This window comes from Pectinophora gossypiella, chromosome 10 (genome assembly GCF_024362695.1).
Source record: "Pectinophora gossypiella chromosome 10, ilPecGoss1.1, whole genome shotgun sequence".
Classification (NCBI taxonomy): Eukaryota; Metazoa; Arthropoda; class Insecta; order Lepidoptera; family Gelechiidae; genus Pectinophora; species Pectinophora gossypiella.
In genome coordinates this window covers 8709041-8732925 of record NC_065413.1, presented here as the reverse complement: position 1 = coordinate 8732925, position 23885 = coordinate 8709041, and the positions used below count along the sequence as shown (strand labels likewise).

Genomic DNA, 23885 nt, shown 5'->3' with positions numbered 1-23885 from the left:
TATTACTGTCAGATGACCAATTTTGAACATTTATTCATTTTCATCATAAAACTTGTCTTATATGCCTTTACAACTCTTGTCATGTATATTATTTTCTACTCATTTTATTTAGGTAGCTTACAGCCTCATTTACACATGGATATTCTTATTTATAACCAAGCAAATGCCAATTATAATGCTATCACATATGAATTGTAAACATCATCATAACAGAATAAATAAAGGAGAAGGAAAGCCACATTTACCACTCTTAGATCTGACTGACATTAATATCCCAGCATCTCCATGTCGCGACGACTCTTTTACACTTGTGTATATCTATCTATAATTATGTATATAATCAAAGAATTATGAATCTATTGTAGGGATGTGAATGCACACATACTAGACTGACGTCGCGAATACCAGTCAGTATGTGTAGATAGGATGTAACTCTTACTCACTCATAGGTTCCTATGTCAGTGATCAGATCCTCAATATGGCTTTCCTTACACCTTTCCTTTCACCTCATGGATACGGATTACTTCTCCATCTGTAAGTTTAAGAAACATAAATGAACTACTGATTGGTGATACAACTACCACCTACTTGGTGACACATCACCCTGCAGAATGTAAGCTTATCTCTCTTAATAACACTGGCTGAACACCAGCGTATGTGATCTTATTCATTACTCTCAGGTTTTACTTTATGACAGTTAATTGGCCTTTTATACATGACCCTTTCATTGGTGTGCTTATCAGCTTTTTTTTTTTTTTTTTTTTTTTTTGACGTGACTTATTGTAGATTTGCCGCAGATGGCATTAACTACTTGGCCGGACAAATGGGGAGCGCTGAAGGCTCTCACCCGGTACAACGTTTAAGACAACAGGCCTGAGGGTGCCCAGTTGGGCGCGAACCTCGGCTCAGGGCGTCGTCTGAGAGGAAAAATATTTGAAAGAATTAATCGACCCTAGTGGGTCGATAGCGATAAGCGCTGAATGAGGGAAATCGTCGACCACGCCGGCGGGGTCGGTATCGGGGTCCTGAAGTGTTTGGTGTCGCGAGCTGATTGGCTGCCTCTATGGCTAGGGTAATCGGGTCGTCGGGATCGTATATTACGTCCTTCGGACGCCGATACTTTTCAGTACCGTCCCTAAGCGGGATGTATTCGGAAGCCGCAACTACCAGGGGATTTGGGTGGTGCGGAGCAGAATCGAAAAAACGTTTGGAAGCTAATTTGAGCCATTGGGCAATGGTTGGCAGACCTAGGTCAATGTGCAGATTTTCATTGCGAAGGAACCACGGAGCTCCCGTGGCTTTCCGCATGAAACGATTTTGTATTACCTGTAGACGGTGAATTTGAGAGGGGCTCGCGTGAGCGAAAACTACCCCTGCATAGGTCATGATCGGACGGATGCAAGTCGTGTAGATTTTCACCTTATTCCTAAGGGACAATTTACTTCGCTTGTTAAGGAGACAATGAAGACGGCCCATTACAAACGCGGCGCGATCGCGCACTCGTTTGATATGGGCCTTGAAAGTAAGACGTCTATCTAAGACTACGCCGAGATATTTGACTTGCTCCTCCCAAGGGATCGGCTTGCCAAACATCGTAATGACTTTAAGTTGACGGCGTGACCGTGGCGTGTTATAATAGCCCTTTGAAAAGTACACCGCTGCACTTTTCTCCGGGTTTACCTCGATTCTCCATTTGCGAAACCACTTGCCCAAGGCATTGGCCGCGCGTTGGAGGATTCCGGTCATCATAACTCGACCACGGCACGAAGAATAGATGGCTGTATCATCCGCAAATAAAGCTAATTCGGTATTAGGGGATTTGGGAATGTCACTAGTATATAATGAAAATAGTAAAGGGGAGAGGACGGAGCCTTGTGGGACTCCGGCATGTATCGGGTGCGGTGACGAGAGCGTCCCCTCCACGCGGTAGCGAAAGGTTCGATTTGAGAGGAAGTCTCGTATGATGTGCACGAGACGGTCTGGCACTCCCAGTGAATAAAGCTTGTAGATCAAGCCGTTGTGCCAGACTTTGTCGAACGCTTTCGCCACATCGAAGAAGAGCGCTCCCGTAGCGACAGGTTTTTTTAAGTTTAATCTACTAGAGATATGTTCAACAATACGGTGCACTTGTTGAACGCAGGAGTGTTTGGTTCTAAAACCAAACTGCTCTGGTGGAATAAGACTATTGGATTCGGCGTAGTCCCGTAATCTAGCAAATATGAGCCGCTCATAAACCTTCCCCATGGAATTGAGGAGACTTATGGGGCGGTAACTCGAAGGTTCGTTTTTAGGTTTCCCAGGCTTTGGTATACCAATTACAATTGCTTCTTTCCACTGCTGTGGAAAGACGCAGTTGCTCAAGGCGACGTTGAATATTGCCGTTAGTAAGCAGATGAGGGGAGCACCGAAGTTTTTAAGGACACGATTCGTGATACCGTCTGAGCCAGGGGCTTTTCGGGTATGAAATCTTTTGATAATACCTAGGACCTCTTCCTCAGTTACCTGTGGAAGAGGAGGATCGGTGGGAGGTACAGAAGCCCTACGCTGAACTTCAGAGTTCACCGTCGAGAGGTGCCTACGATCGATAGGGAGAGTGCTGGGCGAGCATTGGGCTTCGAGACTGTCGGCAAGGCATTCGGCTTTTTCGTCATCGTCGAAAGCGGGGGGTTGGTTAGGCCTATTGAGAGGAGGAGTAGGAACAACCGTATCCTTTTGAAGAGACCTAGACAGCTGCCAGATGGCCTGGTGGTGGGGCTCAATGCCGCTCAAAAGATTGTCCCACCGATTCTGTCGCATGTCATTAATACGTTTTCTTACAGTATGCTGCAAGAGACGCAAATGACGGCGACATTCCTCGGTGCGATTGGAATCATATGCGCGGGTGGCTGCGTTTTTCTCCGTTAGCAGATCACGGATGTCGGTAGGCAGTTTCCAGCGATGGTCTTCCATCTCCGGAACCTGTTTTGAACTTTCGTTCAAAACCGACCTCACGTGATCCGTGAGGGAGTTAATAGCTGTCGAGGCCTCCTCTAAGGAGGTTATTTCTACTGGGATACTATCTAAGTACACTGAACTGGAAGACTGGAGGCCTTCGGCCACCTTTTCCCAGTCCAGCACTGTCTTAGGGGGTGCTGGATTATCAGGGGCGTCTAAACGGGAGCCTAGTTTTAATATAACAGGTCGGTGGTCGGATTGTAACTCGTGTAGTACTTCTATAGAACATAAACGTAAGTTTATGTTCTTTAGAAGCGCCAAGTCGAGTATTTCTGGTCTGTGGTTCAAGTCAGGGGGATATCTAGTGGGCTGCAATGGTGTTATTATATCATAATAGAGGGGCTCGGCTAGAGTTTCTAATACCCTGCCTCTTGTGTTTGTTGTTAAGCAACTCCAAGAAAGATGTTTAGCGTTAAGATCGCCTGCAATTATGACTGAATTACTGAGATTAAAGAGGGCTTCGAGGTCACTTCTAAGTAACCTCTTAGAGTTATTAGGAGATAGATAAGCCGACACTAATGTGATCGGCTGATGTCCTGTCATGCCTACTCGACAGATCGAAGCCTCAATGTCAGTGAGGGCAGGTGGGTCTATGGGGATACAGTGAAGTGACTTTTTATAATAAATGAGAGTGCCCCCTTTGGGCGCGCAGGTCCTGTCGTTTCGCACTAGATTATAATTTGCCATCTTGGGGTCGCGGTTAGAGGGTTTGAGGAAAGATTCCTGCACTAATAAAATATCTACCTGATGATGTTTTACAAACTCGTGAATCTCTGCACGTTGACCTAAGATGCCATCAGCATTGAAAAAACCTATTGTAAGGGAACGCGGTTTGACTCTACTTTTATGCGTACAATCCATTATTAGGCTTTAAATTGGGACAGGGAGTCTAATAAACTGTCAAGTTGACTAAGGGCCGACTTAAAGAGAATACTAAATTCCCTAAACTGGTTGACAGGAAATGCAGAGGCCTGAGGGGCCATCGCAGGAACCGGACGAGGCGCGAGAGAGGCTGCAGGAATACCTAAATTGCTACTAGGTTGGGCGCGGGGCGGATTTGTGGGTCGGACGATTGACGGGGGACGAGTCCATGCGGATGGACGCTGCGGCGCGAGTTTGGTCTGCGTGAGTGGCAGAGCCGGGAAATCGCGAGTAGAGTGCGAGGAAGGGGCCATATGGGCTTTAGTGGGACCGGGTTGGGAAGCTGCAGCTCGGGCTGCCCTTCGTTGGGCTACCTTGTGGTGGGTGCGTGGAGCCTTGGTGCATCCGCGATAGTTCGCAGGATGACCTTGCTGACCACACAGCACACAACTAGGGGGTTCTACCTCGTTTTTGCCTCTAAGGCAATCCGAGGTAGCGTGATCCCCTAGGCACTTTACGCACCTAGGCTTGGCATGGCAATGCCTACTAGAATGCCCGTAAAGTTGGCATCTATGACACTGCGTTGGGGGGCCTCCCTTATGGGGAGTTTCGACTTTAAGGCCAGATAGACCGCAACAAGTCTTCAGGTTGAAGATCTTCTTGCCCTCATCCGTCCTTTCTAATATGACTGTGACCATGTCATACGGGACCTGGCCACGACCGCGATGCATACGGTGCACCTCAAGCACCGGAAAACCGTTGTTAACAAGGTCCTCCTTAACAAGAGTGGTTTCCCACTCCTTAGGGATTCCCTTTATGATGATACGGAGGATACGTTCCTCCGGGAGGGCGTAGGTATGGAATTGTATTCCTCTACCTTTCAGAATTGTAGTGAGCTTTCTATGCTCAGAAGATGACGGGACTTGAATTTTGATCCCATCTTGGGTCGTGCGGGCGCTGGTGATTACGATGTTCTCCTCTTTCGCCCGAAGGGAGACTTCGTTCCACCTATTTTTGTCCCTCATATACAAGGGCGGAGGGGTGGGACCTTTTTGTACTTGAGTGCCGCTGATGGCACTCTTACCATTGGGAGCCTTAGAAGGGCTGGAAGGGGCCTTACGGGCCTCGGGGATGGCAGAGGGAATCGACGTTCCCGAGGACGTCTTCTGGACCTTAGCAGGCTCAGATTCGCGGTGACGGCGGGCTCGTTTTCCCTTACGGCCCTCCACGAGCGTGAATATGTCCTCCGAAGAGGACGACTCCACACACTCCGACGACGAATCGGACTCGGCAACGTCCATAAGAACATCGCACGATTCCTCATCGTCACCGGTGAGGAGGGTAGCAGGGGAAGGGGAAGAAGCGCGCGATTGGGACAATGCAAGAGACGCGGTGGGGTGGGCAGACGCAGTAGGCCGGTCAGTGCCGGGAAGCGAAGCGAGGGACGCGGCGGGGCCGGGGGTCGCGGGGAGACAGGGTGACGACGCGCGGTCGGCACGAGCACTATCAATGCGGGGCGCGGAAGGCAAGGTTAACGCCGCAACTTGCGGTACTAATCGACATATCTCAGCGTAAAGCGCGCTGCTTTTATCCGCTAGGATATGCGTCAAAATGATTTTACCGATTTCGGCCCACAGCTCGGAGCTGTCGGCCATTTTTAAGGGACGGCCAATCTGCTATATAATAATTACTACCGCTTCGCAAAAGCGTTCCTCAGAGAATAAGCGGCGCAAGAAACTCTGAGGCGATCGCTGGCTAACTTTCGCAACTCGAGTGGGATTGCTCGAGGGTGTGTAAGAGTGAGTTTTGCCTCTTTGCTTGGGGTTAACAAAGAAGATGTGTGCTTATGGTGTGCCCTAAGCTGGTATCCCTTTGCCGATCTTATTGTGCAAGAGGGTTCCTATGCTCTAAGTGCGGAGGGTTTTTACACCCCGAAACACGAAGAGAAAAATATAAGGGGTAGAGATTGGTCACTCTACCCCGGGTGACAGCTAGGGTCGACTAGGGTAGACCCCAAGGCCGGTGGTTCTAGCCCCGTCCGGGTAATGTGCCTGCCTCAAAGTGAGGCAAGCGGACGCCCCAGGGCCACGTCCCACTCAGCTTAGTTAACACCGCAAGGTATCCACTGAGGACCACGAAACTGTGGTTTTAAAATTAAAATCGATGCAACTGTAAAATAACAGTCGTTATTTTATCCTTGAAACTTAGATAAGCCAGCAAGTTCTGAGAAGAACTATTGTTGACTCAATGAATGGCGGCAGGGTCACGCCAGCAGGTAGCCGGCAGACAATGGCGGCACGGGGCGCGGGGCGCGCGGCGGGGGGCTGCGGGGCGCAGCGCGGGGAGCTGCGGGGCGCAGCTCGGGACCTCTGAACAAACGACCGTTCGGGACGGCCGCTCGACGCAGAGTGTGCTTATCAGCACTTAGGTAACTAAGTAAGACTTATTCATTAGTGTGCATGCCAGCACTTGGGTGGCCAAGAAAGGCCCTATTCATCAGTGTGCCCGCCAGCACTTAGGTGATCAAGGAAGATCTCTTCAACAGTGTGCACGCCAGCACTTAGGTGGTCAAGGAAGACCTCTTCAACGGTGTGCACGCCAGCACTTACGTGGCCAATAAAGCCTCTACAACAGTGTGCACGCCAGCACTTAGGTGGTCAAGGAAGACCTATTCAACGGTGTGCCCGCCAGCACTTAGGTGGTCAAGGAAGACCTATTCAACGGTGTGCCCGCCAGCACTTAGGTGGTCAAGGAAGACCTCTTCAACGTTGTGCACGCCAGCACTTACGTGGCCAAGAAAGCCTCTCATAACATTGTGCACGCCAGCACTTACGTGGCCAAGAAAGCCTCTCATAACATTGTGCACGCCAGCACTTACATGGCCAAGAAAGCCTCTCATAACAGTGTGCACGCCAGCACTTACATGGCCAAGAAAGCCTCTCATAACAGTGTGCACGCCAGCACTTACATGGCCAAGAAAGCCTCTCATAACAGTGTGCACGCCAGCACTTACGTGGCCAAGAAAGCCTCTCATAACAGTGTGCACGCCAGCACTTACATGGCCAAGAAAGCCTCTCATAACAGTGTGCACGCCAGCACTTACATGGCCAAGAAAGCCTCTCATAACAGTGTGCACGCCAGCACTTACATGGCCAAGAAAGCCTCTCATAATAGTGTGCACGCCAGCACTTACATGGCCAAGAAAGCCTCTCATAACAGTGTGCACGCCAGCACTAACGTGGCCAAGAAAGCCTCTTATTGCAAGCTATGCATACAGACAACGTCTTTAATTGTGGGCATTACTTATTGATACCCCTAAAGTGTACTCATCTATCTTTACAAGTCGCATTGCCGGCCGGCCATTTTAAACACAAATTATCAAACAGAATTTGGCATCATCGTTAGTAAAATTATAGTCAAATTAATAAAAGGGAGTTATATCACCACTACGTAGCTTTGGTAACAGCATCAGCGGGACTTTCTGCACTTTTTCACTCATATAAAAGTTAAACTCACTTTAACTACTTTCTTAGAAAACTAGCTTGTCAAGACAAGATTTAAGACATAGACAAGATTCACTTACTGATAGAAAAATTAGCGGGCTTCCGTTTCGGTGTTGCTACTTGTGACATTCCATATTTAGAATCGTGACTCATCGTCACGACACCATACACCCTTCGGTTGATTGAGGGGAGGCCTGTGCCCAGCAGTGGGATGTATATAGGCTGTTTATGATGAAGTGAATCTTGTCTATGTCTTAAATCTTGTCTTGACAAGCTAGTTTTCTAAGAAAGTAGTTAAAGTGAGTTTAACTTTTATATGAGTGAAAAAGTGCAGAAAGTCCCGCTGATGCTGTTACTAAAGCTACGTAGTGGTGATATAACTCCCTTTTATTAATTTGACTATAATTTTACTAACGATGATGCCTAATTCTGTTTGATAACTTGTGTTTAAAATGGCCGGCCGGCAATGCGACTTGTAAAGATAGATGAGTACTCTTTAGGGGGCATCAATAAGTAATGCCCACAATTGAAGACGTTGTCTGTATGCATAGCTTGCAATTGTAGAAGCCTTCCTTGGCTACCGTTGTCCAAATGAGTAGCCCGCAATCGAAGAAGTATTTCCTGGCTGGGTTGCATCTAAGAGTATGGTGCACCAATGTAGAGGCCTTCTTGGCCACGTAAGTGCTGGCGTGCACACCGTTGAAGAGGTCTTCCTTGACCACCTAAGTGCTCGCGTGCACACTGTTATAAGAGGCTTTCTTGGCCACGTAAGTGCTGGCGTGCACACCGTTGAAGAGGTCTTCCTTGACCACCTAAGTGCTGGCGTGCACACTGTTATGAGAGGCTTTATTGGCCACCTAAGTGCTGGCGTGCACACTGTTATAAGAGGCTTTATTGGCCACCTAAGTGCTGGCGTGCACACTGTTATAAGAGGCTTTATTGGCCACCTAAGTGCTGGCGTGCACACTGTTATAAGAGGCTTTATTGGCCACCTAAGTGCTGGCGTGCACACTGTTATAAGAGGCTTTCTTGGCCACCTAAGTGCTGGCGTGCACACTGTTATAAGAGGCTTTATTGGCCACCTAAGTGCTGGCGTGAATACTGTTATAAGAGGCTTTCTTGGCCACCTAAGTGCTGGCGTGCACACTGTTATAAGAGGCTTTCTTGGCCACCTAAGTGCTGGCGTGCACACTGTTATAAGAGGCTTTCTTGGCCACCTAAGTGCTGGCGGGCACATCGTTGAATAGGTCTTCCTTGACCACCTAAGTGTTGGCGGGCACACTGATGAATAGGGCCTTCCTGGCCACCCAAGTGCTGGCGGGCACACTGTTGAATAGGGCCTTCTTGGCCACCTAAGTGCTGGCGGGCACACTGATGAATAGGGCCTTGGCCACCCAAGTGCTGGCGGGCACACTGATGAATAGGGCCTTCTTGGCCATCCAAGTGCTGGCATGCACACTAATGAATAAGTCTTACTTAGTTACTTAAGTGCTGATAAGCACACCATTGAAAGGGTCATGTATAAAAGGGCAATTAACTGACATAAAGTAAAACCTGAGAGTAATGAATAAGATCACATACGCTGGTGTTCAGCCAGAGTCATTAAGAGAGATAAGCTTACATTCTGCAGGGTGATGTGTCACCAAGTAGGTGGTAGTTGTATCACCAATCAGTAGTTCATTTATGTTTCTTAACTTACAGATGGAGAAGTAATTCGTATCCATGAGGTGAAAGGAAAGGTGTAAGGAAAGCCATATTGAGGATCTGATCACTGACATAGGAACCTATGAGTGAGTAAGAGTTACATCCTATCTACACATACTGACTGGTATTCGCGACGTCAGTCTAGTATGTGTGCATTCACATCCCTACAATAGATTCATAATTCTTTGATTATATACATAATTATAGATAGATATACACAAGTGTAAAAGAGTCGTCGCGACACAGTGATAGTTAACTATTAGCGGTCCTACCAGAAATGTTTCAATGCGGCCGCTTCACACACCGCGGCGCATCGATGTGAATGTTAGTTCTGAGGGCATATCCCTCTTATTTCTCCCTCTTTTATGATCTATAGGTAATCGATCACGTCTGTGATCCATCATATACAACTTTGGAATTTTAACTAGCTACCCCATTAGGGATTACGTGCATTCGTTTGTGCGCTACACTCTGAATCACATTTTTTTTCCTAAATGGCTTCTGTCAACAATTTCTGAATCACATTATTTGCATCAAGCATTTTTTTTACGAATATCTTGAACGCAACCAATAAACAATTGTTTGTTGTCGACTCGACTTTAGAACGCAGCCAATTACGTGTCTGTCAAACTGTCAAAGTGAATTTCTGAAGGAGTAGGTATTTTGTAGGTTCACGAATTCATCGATTTTTAGGGAAAAAATGTATATTAGACCTCTTTTCGTTACTGTGCTATTATCACTAATAAATGGAATACTTTCCAAAGGTGTGGAGCTCACATTCGAGCTACCCGATAGCGCTGTAGAATGTTTTTACCAAGATATAGAGAAAAACACTTCTGCTTCTCTTGAATACCAGGTAAGTCTATCAGAGTTTTTAATATAGTTTTATTTACTAGGCAACCACGTAACGGATGGATTTAATATTCATTATACAATGTTTTTTGACACTTAGACTTAGTGTAACATAACCTCTCAATCAATCAAAATTTTCCATACAACACACCATAACATTTCCATAACATTCCATTTAGTCTTTTCCATAACATTTTACTGAAGACCTGTACGAAATTAAACATCCATTTTGAAAACACACAATATTGAAAATACATAATTTACTACATAATTTTAAACTGCAATGAAAGATACAAAACTGTTTTCTTATTTGTTGTTTCCTTCAATAACGAAAGTATGATAGATATGAAAAGTTATTTAATATTACTCACAATTTACACACAATATTAAAGTTAGCCTATATAATAATACTTAGTCATGGTATTTTTTATTTAATTCTAATAATGTTTAAGCCTATAGAGCTACAGATTAATTGAATTACATTATGTTTACAGGTCATTACTGGTGGTCAGTATGATGTGGATGTGAAGATTGAGGGTCCGAACAAGCAGATCATATACCAGCAGCAGAAGATGCAATATGACTCACACCAGTTTGTAGCTCAACACACAGGTACTGAAGCTTAAATAAAATATATAATGTTACATGCATATGACTGGAAAGAGTGGCGTGGAAGAGAGGAGGCCAATTCTCAGCATTAGAAAGATGCAGGATGAATAGATAGATAGATAAACTACTAAAATTTTAATAGTGGCTGTTGAAGAATTATTAAATTTTACTGCATATTACATCTTTAAAGCACAAGTGCATGTTTTTCATAGAACCTAATGTGTTTTAAAGTATAGGCGAGCTATACCTAGCAATCCTGTATAGCATTATAATGTTTATAATTTAATGGAACCATGTCTAATTAGTTAACAGTGAAAGAATGATGATTCATTTGTTACATATTGGCGATAAGAAGAATGTGCTCATAGCACTAGAGTTTCCTGTTATTTCTCTGATTTGTTTTGAGTTGAATGTGTATCATTTTCATTTAATACTACAGTTGTCCTCATCATATCCACTCATCTTCATACATTGTTTTAAGTTTACACGGTTATTATCATAATTAAAGCACATAATAACGGGTTCTTACCGCGTTTAAATGGGGATATGAGACTCCCGATATTTCGACACTGTTGCAAGTGCCATGATCACGGGATGGGGGATCACCCATCATTATTATGTGCTTCACTCATCTTCATGTTCACTTAAATAGATAATGAACATGGTGACCCATGGACTGTATAACATAAGCTCACAACTAAGCCCAATTGGGGTAGTCAGAGATATTTGCATGATGAACTAAGTATCTTGTAACTATGACTGTATAATGATGGGAATGAAACAGGGATACTACAATCGGTAAAAATCGGCAATTGGTTCAATCAATATAGTTTCTAGGTGTATACTTCATACAAAACACCTCATTTTACACAGACACTACATATTGATGTTATTGTACATGCCAATCTGTGTGTGTGTGACGTCTGACACCCATACAATTATCAACAAACAATTAATCTAGACACGCGGTCGCGTGTCAAGCCAAGTTCAAGGAACAGAACTGGCGAGCCGCACCGTGTGTAATATTACACGAACCATTTGGAGCCACTTTTGACCCCCCCATAAATCAAAAACTATTTCACATAAACGTATCAAATTTGGCTTATACAGGGTGGCCCACAAGTTCAGGTTCAAAATAAAAAATTAGATAGAAGGGCTTATTAGCTACCAGAAACACCCCCATGTATGTTCAGCAATTATTTACGGTTTAGGAGATATGACCCATTTTGTACCTTTTTCTAGATTTTCTAGCCGGCGCGCGTTGCCCTTGACCCGTGCGCCGGCTATTCACCTGTGCGGCTGTGCATAACTGAAGTTGTAGTTATTATTTATTGATGACATTGATAAAATTTAATAATTAGTAATTTTTATTTGTTTATTTTAAATGTGGGTTCTATGCAGCTTAAAACACAATATGGGACTGAAAAAAATTTAAAAAAACCTATTTTTTTATGAATTTTGCGACAGGAAATTCCAATTGATACCTATCATCTCAAAAGAAATAGTATCTGTTCGTAATGCATACTTTATTGGCGCGCGTTGCCCTTGATCCGTGCGGCTATTCACGTCCGAGTATTCATCAAGACAGATCAAACAAGCCCTAACTCGGAGGTCTTGCGTCCCAGGATCCTTTAATTATGTCTTAGAACCTTCTTGGCCTATGTGGTCCAGTGGTTGAGCGATGGGCTCATGATGCACAGGGTCCGGGTTCGTATTCCGGTGGGGACATATCACAAAAATCTGTTTATAAGGCCGTTGGTTAGGACGTTACAGGCTGATCACCTGATTGTCCGAAAGTGAAATGATCCGTGCTTCGGAAGGCACGTTAAGCCGTTGCTCCCGTCTACTAGGTACTTTACATGAATATTGTACACAGAACAGGATAGGTTTAATTAGTTCTTTACTGATGATTTAACAATGAGATTTAAAACCACGAATAACTTAGTACTTAGTACCTCGGTACCAACATGTAACAAGAAAAATAAGATCACTCCTCTCGGACAAATTTTTTCTTTGAACATGCCGACATTGCCTACGCGGCGGAGTTGCCGAACTATCGATAGGTAGATTATCAATTGTTGAACTTGAAAATTGTCTAAACTATCGAAAGTAGTGATAGTACATTTAGATCGATACTAGCGATAGTCGATAGTCTTGTTTTGTAACAATAATGGTAGGTATTGATCTAAAAGATCTATCGATAGGTACCTACTATTGTTTTTTTTTAACTAGGTACCTATCGATAGAATATCGATAGGCAACACTCTGGCGGAGTGTCCGCCCAATTCTAGACGCGATCTCGCTCGATTTTTGTGTAGCGAGGTTTTGCGTAGGTACTTACATACTAAGTCGGTGGTTGGTTGTTTTTACGATTGACGTAGTAGGTAACTAATTACCTAATCTGTGGTGGTTGTGTTAGTTGGTTGTTAGTTATTCTAATGACAACAAAGAATACAATTATACTCGCTCCTTGTTCGAGAGGTTTTTAACAGTGTAGTCTACGTCTTATGCTCCAGCATCGTCACAATTTTCAAAGCTCATATCCAAAGCTAAAAAAAAAAAAGTTAGTTTCCCGCTTCCGAGCGCACCTGTCAACTAATGTCATTTAACAATATCTTATAATAAAGAGGAAAGTTTAGTTCAGTGGTTCTGAATATTTTAATGAAAAAGGTCATTTGAATAAATGTATCGAAATTCTTACTTGCACTTATATTTGGTGGAACGCAGCGCTGAGTTTATCAGGAGACGGCTGTGCCTCTGACTGCCTTTATTGGGATTAAAGTCATGGGCAGCTTAATTAGCTTTTGTGATAACAATGTATGTACTTTATTCATTAATGAATAATCATATTATTGGTACTCGTTTCAATTTAAATGTTTCATTCCCAACTAAACTTTGAACATCTACACTGTTAAAAACCTCTCGAACAAGGAGCGAGTATAATTATGAGATTAAACGAACTTACCTGTAAGTGAAGTTCTATCTCAATTATACGAAGCTCCTTGTTCGAGAGGACTCCCTCCCTTCAATTTTAATATCCCGCCCTAAAGCTTCCACAGGTGATGGAGTTGTCCATGAAACATGCTTTAAACATAATGACATTAGTTGACAGGTGCGCTCGGAAGCGGGAAACTAACTTTTTTTTTTTAGCTTTGGATATGAGCTTTGAAAATTGTGACGATGCTGGAGCATAAGACGTAGACTACACTGTTAAAAACCTCTCGAACAAGGAGCTTCGTATAATTGAGATAGAACTTCACTTACAGGTAAGTTCGTTTAATCTCATAATTATTTACTGTTTCAACTGTTTTAGGTAGATAATGGCCCCGATTCCTATGAGTAAATGAATGAATAACCCGACCGAATCAAAAAGGTATCTCGCTGGTATGCAAACCGTTTGACGTGTGCTGTCAACTTAATTCTGTCGGTTGTTTTAGATTTCTGCTTAAAATTGACGTGTATTCCATAAATTTTATGCCTGTCGATTGATTATCCGTCCATTTAAGAATAAGAATAAAATAAATTTATAATTTACGATAGACAGAGAAAGAAATAGGAGCAGTTAGTAGTGCCTACTTTGTAGGCCGCGCCGCCGCCGCCGCCGCCGCGCTGCCGCCGGCGTGCGGAGCGGGGCGTGCGGAGTGGGTCGTACGGAGCGGGGCGCGCGGCGCGCGGTGCGTGTGGCCGTTAACCCGTTCGAGCAGCTGATTATGGGTACTTACCGCAAAATTGTAGTCTCCATTACATTGAAGATTTTCGAAAATTTCTCATTATTGTTTTTTTTATTGAAATTTGGGTTCTATGCAGCTTAAAACACAATATGGAATTGAAAATAATTAAAAACAAAACTCAAAATTTCATGAATTTTGCGACGGAAAATTCCACGAGATATTAACTCAGAATCATGGTCTGAATCATCCCTCTCAGTATTCGTTACGATGTCACTAACACCCAGTATAGGTAGGTACCGCTCTTCTTAGTAAATTTAAGAGCCCCCGCAAACCACAGACTTTCTATCGGCCGATAGTTTGGTTGGGCTTATAATCAGTATGAAGATGTATGCAAGTCTGCGTACTACAACGATTTGGTATCGGCCGATAAATAAGTTTGATGGGATACTCAACTGCGTTCAAACTGAACTATCAGCAAACTATCGGCCGACTGCTAATATCAGTATGGAGCTTCTTGCAAGCGCGCACACCGACCGATTGTTTAGTCGGCCGATGGTTCACTTCGCTCCGAGTTTTGGAGCCGGAAGGTCGTGAATTCTTTTTATTATGGCACTGTCTAGTAATTTTGAATGCATCGTGTAAAATTTTCCATTTAATAATCTATCACTGTAGATGGGATGCACCCAATACTCTCGGACTCTCTTCTTGATTTTTCTCCTCCGTTGTATGAGAGCAATTTATTTCTGGACAATATTTTACTACGAGTAACTTTCATTATGCGACAGCTCTCTTCAACGGTAGCTTAAAAACTGAATATCGTCGGCCGACTGTTGCCTAGCTTAGGCATATCCGTTTTAGTAGGTAAGTATGTAGGTATACCTACTTACTTATTTACAATTAAGAGTAGGTACTTATACTCGGTTTACATATTATTAACTGGGATTAATTATTATTTTTATATTTAGCGCACATCAAATCAATAGTGTAAAATCATTATCTACTCATAAATAATGATAAAATAATACCTAAAAAAAGTAATGATATCCAATCAAAAACATAAATGTGAAATGACAGCCAAGTTCAATACAATGATAAATGCTTTGGTTGTTGACTTCAACGACAAAAGAAGTGAGATCTAAATGGGTGCCAAGTTCAATGGTCAGTCCTGAATTTATTTATAAGTAACAGTATAACATAAAATATCTTCTTATAACATAAGATAATGTATTGTAGCCTAAGCTCTGTCTTGGCTAGTTTTTATAAACCTACCAAAGAATTATTATGTTCGATCGTTAGTTTCTACCAACAATCCGAATTTTCGGAATTATAAAATAAGAACCGACAAATACTTGTAGTTTTAGAACTTGCGAAGGCTATAATTCATATATCAAAACTAGCCAAGACAGACCTTAGGCTACAATACATTATCTTATGTTATAAGAAGATATTTTATGTTATACTGTTACTTATAAATAAATTCAGGACTGACCATTGAACTTGGCACCCATTTAGATCTCACTTCTTTTGTCGTTGAAGTCAACAACCAAAGCATTTATCATTGTATTGAACTTGGCTGTCATTTCACATTTATGTTTTTGATTGGATTAACATAACATAAACTGCCTTATGTCCCACAGTCTGTCGTCATGGGACGTATATAGGCAGTATTCAATTACATCAATTCAATTATTAATTTTATTCCATTTTATGAGTTATTCTATGACAGTGTCCATAAAATTTGTTTTTCCTAACATCAAGGTTATTTGTTATAGGTGTCTACAAGGTGTGTTTCAGCAACGAGTTCAGCACATTCTCTCATAAGCTGGTGTATATGGAGCTGAGTGTTGGACCTGAACAGCCTCTGCCAGGAGTTGGTGATCATGCTACAGTGTTAACACAGGTTGATAACTTGTTTCTATAAATCTAACACCATCTACTCTGATGTCATGTATTATTTAGTAATATAATTAATTTAAACAGCATTAACTTAGTGTTGATGTTAATTTGATTTATATTTAATAGAACAACTGCTAATGATATTAGTCACTCTTGTGCTTGTATTTTATAAATATATTTTTTTATAGTTGGAGACTTCAGCAGAGGAAATTCACTCAGCATTGAACAGAATAATTGACCATCAAACACACCACAGGCTACGAGAGGCTCAAGGCCGCAAGAGAGCAGAAGACCTTAACGAAAGAGTGTTCTACTGGTCTATGGGCGAAACCCTGGCCATCGTTTGTGTAGCATTCGCACAAGTTATGATTCTAAAGAACTTTTTCAGTGACAGACCTACTTTATACAACAGAATGTAAAATTTAGTTAATTAAACATTTTATTTAATATATTTTGGGCATTATTTTGTTTTATTGTTTAGAAATGATAACAACTTGTTGTAAATATAAATTATTTTATTTACACAGTATACAATTAAACAAAGTCGGGGAAAAGTACACATATGATTAAAGTTCTAATGTGTTAGTTATTAAGGACAACAAATTAAAAGAGTACTAGTAAAGCAAACACTCCATTAACTAAGGCACAAGGATAGGCAATAAGTGGTCTCTGCTCTGAATCTCCTGACATAGTCACAAAAAGTCTACTTGCAGAGAGAGCAGACCATATGACTGCCACCCCAGCTAAGGACAAACCAACTGTGCCTTCCAAAGAAATGAATATTCCCAACCCTGCCAACACAACCAGTGGCAACATACAGTATCCCAACACACTGGCAACACTCAACAGAGTAAACACCCCTTCACTGCGACTCATAAGAGACAATAAGAAATACATCAAAATTACTGAGAGGACAGATAATCCATAAACATAACCAAAGTGTGCTTTATTCCCTGAAAGGAACAGACATACTGCGAGGGCCAAACAGAATGCAATAGGGCCTGCAATGTCAGTGTCTCTCAATAAGAAATTAGCATCATCAGCTTTTGACTGGCCGTGGAATGGATTTAGCACAGCTAAGGTTTTTTCTAGGATTCTGTCAGGATATATTTCTAGTTCATCCAGTAGAGGTGGTTCGTCAAAGTCGTTGGGCTCCCTGTCTGGCTCCCCAGGGATCGGTGCAGGTGTAAACAGGTTAGGGTTGTAGTACTGATTGTTATTTGGGGGAATTGACCCCTGTGGTTGTTCAAAATTGTAGTTTTGTTCGGCAGGAAACGACTGGAAATCTGAAAAAGCAAGTTTTCATTAAGAATATTGTAACATCACTCTAACGTGCTGTAAACGACTTCATTTCTACTTACCCAATGTCTGTGCTCCATCACCGAAAGTGTTGGAACCATTGAAAGAATAGTTCTGGGTGTTTTGCCCTTGCCACGAATAATCGTTTGGATTATTGAAGTTTGCCATAACTGAAGCTTCTTAACCGCCCCTAGCAAGTTTGTTTACTTGTATATTTATTAGTAAAACTAAGATATTTCGATAAATCGCCGTCTGTGATGATTTGGAATTTGGACATAAAATACATAAATCGTCTGTCAAACAAATCTAAATGTCAGTGTGACAGTGACAGCAACACGTCATCTTTTTCGGATACACGTATAATTAAAAATCAGTGGGTGACGATTTGGTGCCGATCGTCAAAAGGCGAAATCGGTAGAGTTGCCCACAAAATTTCGATCGATTTGTAGACTTGTACTCAAAATTGGAAGATTTAAAAATACTATGAGTATATACGTACGTTAATATTTTTTAGCTGCTACATTTTGGGTATGACAATGGTCGAAATTAACCCTGTGGTTCATTTCCTCCCAGTACAGGCGCGCCGAGCACGTGGTCACACCCTGGACAACTTATAAAGCTTGTGGAAAAATATGAGTTCACGCCGATCTTAAAACATCGGCCCGCCGCCACCGACAGATTAAGGGTCAGCGCCCACCTCTAAACCCGACCGCGTTACAATTTTACAAAGCACCACGCGCGAAATCACGTTATATGACGACGACGTACCTACCTAACTTTGGATGGGTTTATTGCAAAGGTTTATTGAATCTACCGTTTATGGAATGTATAGCTAAGTTAGCGCCAAGCTTTTGGGCCTGTTTTCACATGACCCGCTGTATCTAAATACTACGCATATTGGTCAGATATTGTGGAGAATGACCGGTCACTACGAATATTGATCAGTCATTATGGAGAATGACCGGTTATTATGGATAGTGACTAGTCACTACGGACGTTGACCAGTTATGTAGAATGACCGCTCATTATGGGGAATGACCAGTTATTGTGGATAATGACTGGTTATTGTGAATAATGACGGATAATGTGGATAATGATCGGTCAATACGAGATTCACCACTAATTATAGAAAATGATCGGTCACTGTGGAGAATAACCGGTCACTGTGGAGAATGACCAGTCACTGTGGAGAATAACCGGTCACTGTGGAGAATGGCCGCTCATTATGGAGAATGACCAGTTATTGTGGGTAATGACCGGTTATTGTGAATAATGACGGGTAATGTGGATAATGATCGGTAAATACGAGATTCACCATTCATTATAGAAAATGACCGGTCACTGTGGAGAATAACCGGTCATTGTGGAGAATGACCGGTCAATATGGAGAATAACCGGTCAATGTGGAGAATGACCCGTCACTGTGGAGAATAACCGGTCATTGTGGAGAATGACTGGTCATTGTGGAGAATGACCAGTCACTGTGGAGAATGGCCAGTCACTGTGGAGAATGACCACTCATTGTGGAGAATGACCAGTCATTGTGGAGAATGACCAGTCACTGTGAAGAATGACCAGTCACTGTGGCGAATGACCAGTCACTGTGGAGAATGACCAGTCACTGTGGAGAATAACCGGTCACTGTGGAGAATGACCGACTGAGACTGATGCTAAAAATAATAGTATATTTATCGTTATTTTATTAGTAAATAAATAATCAAGAATGGCACAATGGGGTTAAGTGAGGTTAGAAAAAAGGTTATATTAGATAGTAAATATGGTTAGTTTAGATAGAAAAAGGGTTAGGTTAGATAGAAAAAGGGTTAGGTTAGATGGAAAAAGGGTTAGGTTAGATGGAAAAAGGGTTAGGTTAGATAGAAAAAGGGTTAGGTTAGATAGAAAAAGGGTTAGGTTAGATAGAAAAAAGGGTGAGGTTAGATAGAAAAAAGGGTTATGTTAGATAAAAAAGGATAAGGTGAGATAAAAAAATGGTTAGGTTAGATAAAAAAATGGTTAGGTTAGATAAAAATTGGTTAGGTTAGATAAAAATTGGTTAGGTTAGATAAAAATTGGTTAGGTTAGATAAAAATTGGTTAGGTTAAATAGAAATTGGTTAGGTTAGATAAAAATTGGTTAGGTTAGATAAAAATTGGTAAGGTTAGATAAAAATTGGTTACGTTAGATAAAAAATGGTTACAAAAATTGTTTTTTTTTTTTTTTTTTTTTTTTATGTATTTTCGTCAGTGTGTCCTCCGGCATGGGCCAGAGACTTTGTACATCCGAAAACTTATGAGACACTCATTTTTTTAATCTGGAGAAGCATATCCATGTTACACTATTGGTGTAACACTTCGTCAGCTTCGGGGTGTATATTGTTTTTTATTAATAGTGTAGTGTAGTGTAGATGTAATAGGATAATATATAAATATATATAAATATTTATTATGTAACGTTACACATTAAATACATCTAGTCTACAAGGAAACTTACACTATAGAAGCGTTTTTCCCCCGAAGGGTAAAAAACGTATATTTAGGTTTCAGCCGTAAGGCTTGACCCACTGTGAGATAACCCTTTTGAAACATCAGCGCCATCTAGTAGTTTATCGTGGAAACATACGGGTGTATCCGCTTCCGGCGGCGAGTCAGCGCAGTGGCAGGGAACGTCAGTTTAATTCCTCAGTACAAGTTTGAATTGAGGCGAGAAGGCTTAACAGCCGGCAAGTAAATTAATATGTGGGTCAAGCCTTACGGCTGAAACCTAAATATACGTTTTTTACCCTTCGGGGGAAAAACGCTTCTATTTAGGTGTTCGAGCCTTCGGCTTGACCCACTGTGAGATGTTTAATATCTGCCGGTGCTGACTCTGCGTACTGTGACTTAAATGATTATTAGATTTAGATTCAGTTGACAGGAGTAATTGAAATGCATCATGAATAGTAAAGTACATATATAAGTTTAATCAACAAATTAGGTAACAAAAAGTACTTAGTAAAAACAATAAATTATTTCAAAATAAACTCAGTCAGTCTTATGATAATTTGTACTAATTAGTAATCACATGAAAAGTTTATCAGTCGATCCTATATAGGGGTAAAAGACCGTGACATGCTTGCAAAAGGCGTGGAAACAGTGTTCTCCCTTGGTTCAATATTTTTGAAATAATGATTCAAGAATGTCTGCGCACTACGCCAATTTCCTTTGCGTAGAACCTCATCCATATCCAAATTTCTGTTGGTCCAGTTATCTGTAGCCACAGCCGATCTGAAGCTACCTGGGGAACCCCTGATTTTGGCGTCTCTCAAGATTGATCTTAGCCAGCCAGCTATGACTGATCTCGATGCAGCTTTTACTCTGCCTCTTGTTGTAATAAACAAGTTTGTTAAAGTCGCGTCCGCTCTTCGACGATGATTGGATACTCTCATGAGTATAGGTATCCAGTGGCAAAGGTTGAAATTGAGTTCATCATGCTTCGAGAGGCTCCAGCCCGACTGCCGATAGTTACAGTTATCGGTTTTTGAGCCAAAACGTGGCCAGAAAATAATTTGACTTTCTGCGATGTGACAGTGGTCTGCATCTATATGCAATAGTGTTAAGTCGTGTATGCGTCGCCCCGATGCTAGAAGTAGTAAGGTAGCTACACGTTGAGATACCTGGAACAGATTTGCGTCGTCTATGCGTGTTTGTGAAATCCAGCGCAAAAGATCTTCTACGTTCCATGTTGAAGGCGCTCTTTCCGGTGGTCTTCGTAACAGAATAGCTTTGATTGTCTTCTTCACTAGCGGATGATCGCTCAATGGTGCTGTCAGACTGGGTTTTGTAAAGGTAGCCACCGTGGACTTGTGAACAAGTATAGTTTTGGGTGCTAATTTTTTAAACTCGTGCAAGAAGATTAAATATCGGGCCAAATCGCTAGGACTAGGCGTTGATGAGGATACATTTTTGTCTGCACACCACAAGAGCCAGTTCTTCCATGCTGGGCGATAGGTCTTCATCGTAGACTTCCTCCAAGCTGTTTGTAAGAATTCACGTTCACTGTCGTTCCAGCCTATTATTTCGTCGGACCAGCCCGTATTCGCCAGGCCTCCAAACACATGTTCTGTACGTTGCGAGGTGGTAGGTTGGTTCGAAGATCTATCAGATGAGCTTTGAGATTCCGGATCTGGTAAGGTGCTCGTACTGCACGCTTTTTCACCTCTGCTCTCCAGAATGCTTTCTCCCATTTCGGTGCTATTAGTATATAGTGGCCGAGGGAAGCATTCAGGTGTTGCAGTACTCGAGGAATTAGAGCCGGGGGGGGAAAAACCCAACCCAGGTCGTAATTCCACGGTCTGCTGAGTGCGTCCGTGAACTCGCTCATGGTGTCTTTCTGGTCCTCGCTTACGTATCTGGGGACTACTGCGGACGCGTTTGTCGCAAACAGGTCGATTGTCGGAAGCCCCATCCTTTGGAAAATTGCTTGCTGGGTCATTGAATCGAGGTGCCACTCCTGTTGAGTTTTCAGTCTGGATAAACTGTCGGCAAGACCGTTGTACCTGCCCGGTAGATACTTTGGTACTATTGTGATCTCGTGCAGTAGGGCTAAGTTCAAAATTTTGGTTGCGATGTTCAGGAGAGTCATGGATTTTGTACCACCTTGTTTTCGTATATACGAGGCTGCAGTCCGGTTGTCTGTTTGAAACAAAATGGTTTTCCCTCGGAGTTGTTCCGGCTCTCTTTGCAGTACTTCTAATAGTGTCCAAAGCTCTTTTCGATTGCAGTGCCAATGTACCTGAGAGCTGTTCCAGCAACCTGACAGATGTTTGTTGTCCACTATTGCGCCCCAGCCGATGTCCGAGGCATCGGTGGCTACGAAGGCTGATGGTGGGGCAGTTTGTATTGTCGACGTTTTTGTCAAATTTTGAAGCCACCAGCGCAGTTCCTGTTTTACCTGGTGTGGTAATTGAAAACTCCTGTATTTTTCTGTGTCTGGTAGAGATTTTGCTGCGATCTGGATAAGTCTGCAATGAAGGAGACCCAGTGGGATTACATTGGTCGCAAAGTTTAGTTTACCCAACAGCTGTTTTGCCTCCATCCAGCTCCATTTGTCTTTGCGCAGCGTGTTTAAAATGGATGATTCTATATTAATAATTTTAGACAGTGGCAAAATCTTTTGATTTAATAAGGTATCCCAGTCTATACCTAAGTATTCTATTCGAGTCTTAGGCTGTAGATCAGTTTTATCTGCGTTGATGTGCCAACCCAGATCTTTTAGAAATTGAACGGTCCAGTTCGCCTGGTTCGCTAACAATGTAGCGTCGTTATTCATAAGTAAAAAGTCATCGAGATATACGATAACTCTGATTCCCCTTTTACGGAGTAGTGAAGCTACCCAGTTACTAATTTTACTGAAGATAGATGGAGCGCTTGACAAGCCAAAGGGTAGGCAGTTCATGTTGTAGATTTTACCATTGAATGCCAAGGATAGGTATCGCCTGTGTGATTTGAGTATGGGGATGTGGTAATAGGCGTTTGAAATGTCTATTTTTACCAGGGAGTCTCCTTTTTGTATTACTTGGGAGAGCTTCCTAAGGCTTATTAGTCGAAACTTTGGGGGATGGACAAAGGAATTTAGGCGTTTCAGATTAAAGATCAGTCTGTGAGAACCGTTAGGTTTTTCTCTTAAGAATATAGGTGATAAGTAACCACTCTTAAAAATGTTTAAGGAAATCGCACCCATGTCGATCAGTTTGGAAATTTGTTGGGTCATAGCGTTCGACGCCCTGTTTTGAAATTTTTTCCCATTTTTAGACGATAACGTCGTATGTGGCGGTTTACAAATAAAGGGTATACGGTAGCCTCTAACGACACTGAGGATCGTTTCTGAAGCGCCTAACGATTCCCACAGACTAATCCTTTCTCCGAGCCTCCCTGCGCGAAATACCTTAGATTTAGGGTTTTTTCGTTGAGTTTTGATTTTGACCTGTTCTAGGTTTGTTGTTGTTTCCTGAGGTTTCTTGTTTTGGACGAAAATTCTTCATCGGTGGCTGCTTCCTATTGTAAGCTTTCCCGTTTTGAGATTTACTTTGACCCTTTGAAGTGAAAGGTTTCTTTCCGGTTTTGAAGCCGGGAGTTGTCTTCCTGGGGAAGAACTTGTGTGCCCCCCCCTGATTTTTCACCACTTCTGATAGTTTTTCGTCATCGAAGAGGTGTGTATCTGAAGGCGGGATGTCATGTAATATCTCGTTAAGAATCTTGTTCGGTGATTTGTAAATCTCCCGTCGCAGCTGAATTATTTCGGCCCTCCGGCCACATGTGTACTGAAGGAGACCATCGGAGATTTTCCGAAAAGTGCTGTCGGGAGCCAGGAGGTGCTTCTGTATATCCTGTTGAGCCTTTGCGTCTAATGTTTTACAGATCTCTTGGAACGCTTTCCTCTGTAGGAGCAATCCGTGTGTTATTGCACCTAAAGTGAGATCTGTTTTTTCTAATTGTGCAGTTGAGTTCCACGAAGGCGT

The 23885-nt window shown here is 42.5% G+C and overlaps 3 protein-coding genes and 1 long non-coding RNA gene across 5 annotated transcripts; 1 reads left to right on the top strand and 3 right to left on the bottom strand.

Moving 5' to 3' along the window:
• Positions 1–8030: 8030 nt before the first annotated feature.
• LOC126370183 (uncharacterized) lies at positions 8031–9300 on the bottom strand. 2 transcript variants are annotated; one of them, XR_007566834.1, is made up of 4 exons: positions 8753–9300; positions 8486–8575; positions 8351–8395; positions 8031–8170 (listed from the first exon to the last, which is right to left on the bottom strand). It is a non-coding gene; the product is annotated as an uncharacterized LOC126370183 (long non-coding RNA). The 2 variants fall into 2 exon arrangements; XR_007566835.1 differs by lacking the exon at positions 8351–8395.
• A 382-nt stretch (positions 9301–9682) lies between these two features.
• LOC126370131 (transmembrane emp24 domain-containing protein 3) lies at positions 9683–16553 on the top strand. The gene is made up of 4 exons (XM_050014880.1): positions 9683–9918; positions 10409–10526; positions 15967–16094; positions 16279–16553. Exons 1-4 carry the CDS (start codon positions 9763–9765, stop codon positions 16507–16509), a joined length of 633 nt encoding a protein of 210 aa, XP_049870837.1. The 5' UTR covers positions 9683–9762; the 3' UTR covers positions 16510–16553.
• Positions 16554–16598: 45 nt separating this feature from the next.
• LOC126370118 (protein YIPF5) lies at positions 16599–17664 on the bottom strand. The gene is made up of 2 exons (XM_050014859.1): positions 17452–17664; positions 16599–17376 (listed from the first exon to the last, which is right to left on the bottom strand). The coding sequence occupies exons 1-2, from the start codon at positions 17555–17557 to the stop codon at positions 16694–16696; spliced, it is 789 nt and encodes a 262-aa protein (XP_049870816.1). The 5' UTR covers positions 17558–17664; the 3' UTR covers positions 16599–16693.
• A 3775-nt stretch (positions 17665–21439) lies between these two features.
• LOC126370391 (uncharacterized) lies at positions 21440–22472 on the bottom strand. The gene is made up of 2 exons (XM_050015229.1): positions 22441–22472; positions 21440–22388 (listed from the first exon to the last, which is right to left on the bottom strand). Exons 1-2 carry the CDS (start codon positions 22470–22472, stop codon positions 21440–21442), a joined length of 981 nt encoding a protein of 326 aa, XP_049871186.1.
• Positions 22473–23885: the final 1413 nt, after the last annotated feature.